Below are 3,802 nucleotides of genomic sequence, written 5' to 3' on the forward strand. Positions count from 1 at the left end.
CTCGACTGACCAAACCATGTGATCCAGATGTCTTTGACCTCTGCAACATCCTTATGGCAGAGTCCCATCTGACCTTACCCACAGACGCTTACCAGGCTTTGAACTTGTATATGCATCTAAGAGAGGCAATCATTGCATCACTTTAAAATGTGCTGACTGCAAGCAAGAACATTTTTCAGCACCTTTACAAGCCCACTTAGAATGGCATGCAGATGTAAACAAACTGTGTTTCTTTTCTTTCAAAAGTATTTCATTATGTTCTCTAGAAGGGACAATGAAGAAATATATTAGTTAATTTGAATTTCATGAACTGTCAGTTTATTCAACTGCTTCCAACCATTTTCTAAATATGCAATATCTGTTTCAGATCAAAATAAACTCTGTGAAAGCAAATACTTACTTGTCAAACAAAGATAAACATAAAAGGAAAAGAAGGGTATTTAGTATAAATAATATTTATCTGAAAATGTAATTCTGTGATCAAAACAAAATGCTTCTTTTAAGTGATAAACTCTGTCCTGCCATTCTATTTTTAAAATAAATGTTACATTAATTAACTTTTTAAAATCTGAAATGCTATAAAGAAAGGAAAAATAATTGAAACAATCAACATGATACAAAGCAAAATGCATATTTCTTGCCTCTGAAGTTAATAAGGGTGGTAAACACAATTATGAACTTTTGAAAAAATCTGTAAAAACATCTAAAAGCTTAAACAGTAAACCTTACTGAAAGAACAAACTCTGCTTAAAGCAACATTGCACAGAGGCTACATCAACAGATCTGTCTTGTAGTACAGCATCTTGAAAGAAAATGAGAACACATTTCTGTTTAATTACAAAAAAAGGGGTTAGAATATGATAAAATCAAAGAAGCACTTCTTCATACATTGAAAAACAAAATCTTAACACGTAATTCTGGTCTAGTTTCTAGTGAAAATATCCTATTACACTTAAAATAACACAAATTAACTTAAAAGTAACTTTTCAGCAACATATAGAGTTTTAAGTAAGTAATTCTTTAATATTGATGAGGAAGTACTTGCTCTATTGGCAGATAAATTAACTTATAGGAAAAATATCTTGTTATAAGTTAAATAATCTTCCAATATAAACAGTACTTTTTGATCAATATTAAGGAATTATTTACTTAAAACAAGATCTTAAAATCTTGCGGAAAAGTAATTTTTACATTAATTTGTATTATTCACAAGGTATCTTTGAAAATAAATACAATTGAAATGTAAAGTAACAAAAACATACAGCCAAACCATGAAAACATAAAATCAATTGCTATATGACTGAATGCATTAAATATTTAAATATGAAATTTAGAAAAAAAAAAACTGCATTCAAAATTTCCAACCAAAACAAAAAGGTGCTGTAAATACCTCCCATCAACTTCAAATTATGTCCATTTCAAAGTAATTACTGGAGAGGATGTTGTCGAACTCTGTGCGAAAGTCTGGGTAAGAACTATAAGTGCAAGGAAGTTCTAGGGTAGCTCCACAGGTGCGAGCAACAGGCCTTCTGTTAAGCCCGGTTTCAGTGTTGAAACAAATGAGAATTTTGTCAACACAGATTACAGAAGAGCCGGTGCAGAAACGCAGTATTTTTTCGGCCTTGTCTTCATCAGCATTTTTTACAAAACGTTGAAGGTGGTTAAAGGTTGTCTGTTCTCTCTGGGACAGTGTCACATTTGCTGATTCAAACAGCTGTAACAGTCTTTTACCTGAGGCCTTCTTTTTTTCATACAAAGACAACAGACTTTTCTTGTCTGCAAGTTCCACTTGTACACATGACATGGATGTGGAGAAGCAATCTAATATATACTTTGGCTCTTGAAGAATTGCCTTGTGAGCCATGGTTTCAATGGCCTGCTGAATGTTCTCATTGGGAGGCAGGAAGTGGGACCCCATCCTTGTGAAGAGGTCTAGCAAGTCCTCTTCATCACCTTGATCCATGGTGCCCTGTAGAGCCTTCTCAACAGCTGATCTCTCTACTAGAGGGAGGTAGTTGAGAAATGATGGGATCACTACATCATCATCCACTGATTCAATTCCATGAACACAAGCTAAAATGAAAGCTTTCGATAGCCTCACTGGAATGACTCCATGGTCTAGAAATCCTTTGACCCAAATGTGTTCAATGGCTTGCCATTCAGACTCACAAAAGTCAGGCCTCAACCTGGGAACTCGTTCTGTTTCACCCTTACACTGTTCCAAAAACTGCTCCCAAAATGCAGTGTAAACCTCCCTTGATACCCCAGCATCATCGATTGCTCTTTCATTCACAAACTCCATTTTTAAAGTCTGATTCAAAATGTTGTTTTCCATAAACACAGCCAAAAGATCTTCCACAACCTTGTTCCTGCGAATTGACACATGTAGATGGTTTGCTAGATTTTCTGAGTTACCAGCTGAAACAGATTGGGGCAGTAGACTGCTTGAACTTGGGCGCCGATTTATGTTTTCGCATCCACCTGAATAATGTGCAGTTGCGCCACTGGACAAAGTTGTACAGTATTGTAATATATAAAGTTATGTTTGATTACAGCACACAACACAAGTGTTAAACTATTCATACCTTGGCCTTAAGATAGATATTTATTTCACAGTTGATTAAAAATACATCACAAAAAAACTATGTAAATTCTACCAAATAATATGTTACTATTTTACCTCAATTCAAATGTCACATATCACTTCTATAAGTATCTAAATCGTATCACGCCAAAGTGTTTCTGATCTTACCTGTACAACTTCTTCAGTGTTGTCATAATTTAGTGTTACAACGACTATGTCACTGTCATCATCCAATCCAGGTCCTCTTCAGGATTCCATACAACCGTGTCTCCCTCATCCATGTGTGGAACAGATCCAGAATTTTCAGAGCTGAAGGGCTGGGGCTGCCGAGCTGTGGATCCAGAATGAGGTGGATCTGTGAAATCAACAACTCCAGAACAGTTGTAGGAAGAGTCTAGGTGATTCAAAGTTTGATCATCACAATCATTTAAATCCTCCATTTCACCAAAAGATCCTTTTCTAGCTGTTGGGGTTGAATCCATGTCATTTTGTTGTTCAGGACTTTGGCAATCTTCTTCAGATGAATACTGAACTGTTTCTTCTTTCTTTGTGCACATGTAAAACCGTAGAAGCTTCAGCTTGGTTTTTTCATAAAGATTTCCGACTGTTTCATCTAAAGAAATCCGATTTTTTTGGAAGTCACAAACTTCAAAAAGAAAGTCTTCAATTACACCTTTGGTGGAGGTCCCATCTGGAAAAAAAAGCTCCTTTCCCATTTCAAGAATTTGAGAAACAGTTGTACTTTTATCCACTGTTGCATGCCTCGTTCCTCCACCATTTCTTGTTCTCACTTGTTGGTATTCATCAATGTGAAAATGAAGCCACCCAATTTCAATTTTTCTCGGAAGTCCTCCCTGCTGCCTTACTTCTTTCTCTTGCCATCTCCACCCCTTGCATTTGGAACAAACCAGATGTGCTACAAACAGCTCTTTTGGTCCTAGATCTCATTTTCCATGCTCCAATTTTATCTCTTAAGTTCTGGAGAAGAGTATCTTTTTCTGCAATAAGTGTACTTTGCTGACAAAAAGACAGAACTGCTATTCTGTCACCATATGAAGTGATGTAATTGGTCATCTGTTCGTCTGTCATTATAGACAGCACAGCCTTGTCCACCTGGAGACATAAAAAAAAAAAAAATCAGAATAAAGACATTCACATCTTTATATATATATATATTTAGTAATAGTTGTATTTCAGAAAGCCATGCGAAGACTTCTT

The 3,802-nt window shown here is 35.7% G+C and overlaps 1 protein-coding gene across 1 annotated transcript; it reads right to left on the reverse strand.

Moving 5' to 3' along the window:
• Window positions 1-1,309: 1,309 nt before the first annotated feature.
• Window positions 1,310-3,399, reverse strand: LOC103132471 (uncharacterized). Its single transcript, XM_007544275.2, has 2 exons — window positions 2,753-3,399; window positions 1,310-2,369 (listed from the first exon to the last, which is right to left on the reverse strand). The coding sequence occupies exons 1-2, from the start codon at window positions 2,776-2,778 to the stop codon at window positions 1,403-1,405; spliced, it is 993 nt and encodes a 330-aa protein (XP_007544337.1). The 5' UTR covers window positions 2,779-3,399; the 3' UTR covers window positions 1,310-1,402.
• Window positions 3,400-3,802: the final 403 nt, after the last annotated feature.

Source organism: Poecilia formosa, unplaced genomic scaffold (assembly GCF_000485575.1).
Source record: "Poecilia formosa unplaced genomic scaffold, Poecilia_formosa-5.1.2 Scaffold1073, whole genome shotgun sequence".
Lineage (NCBI taxonomy): Eukaryota > Metazoa > Chordata > Actinopteri > Cyprinodontiformes > Poeciliidae > Poecilia > Poecilia formosa.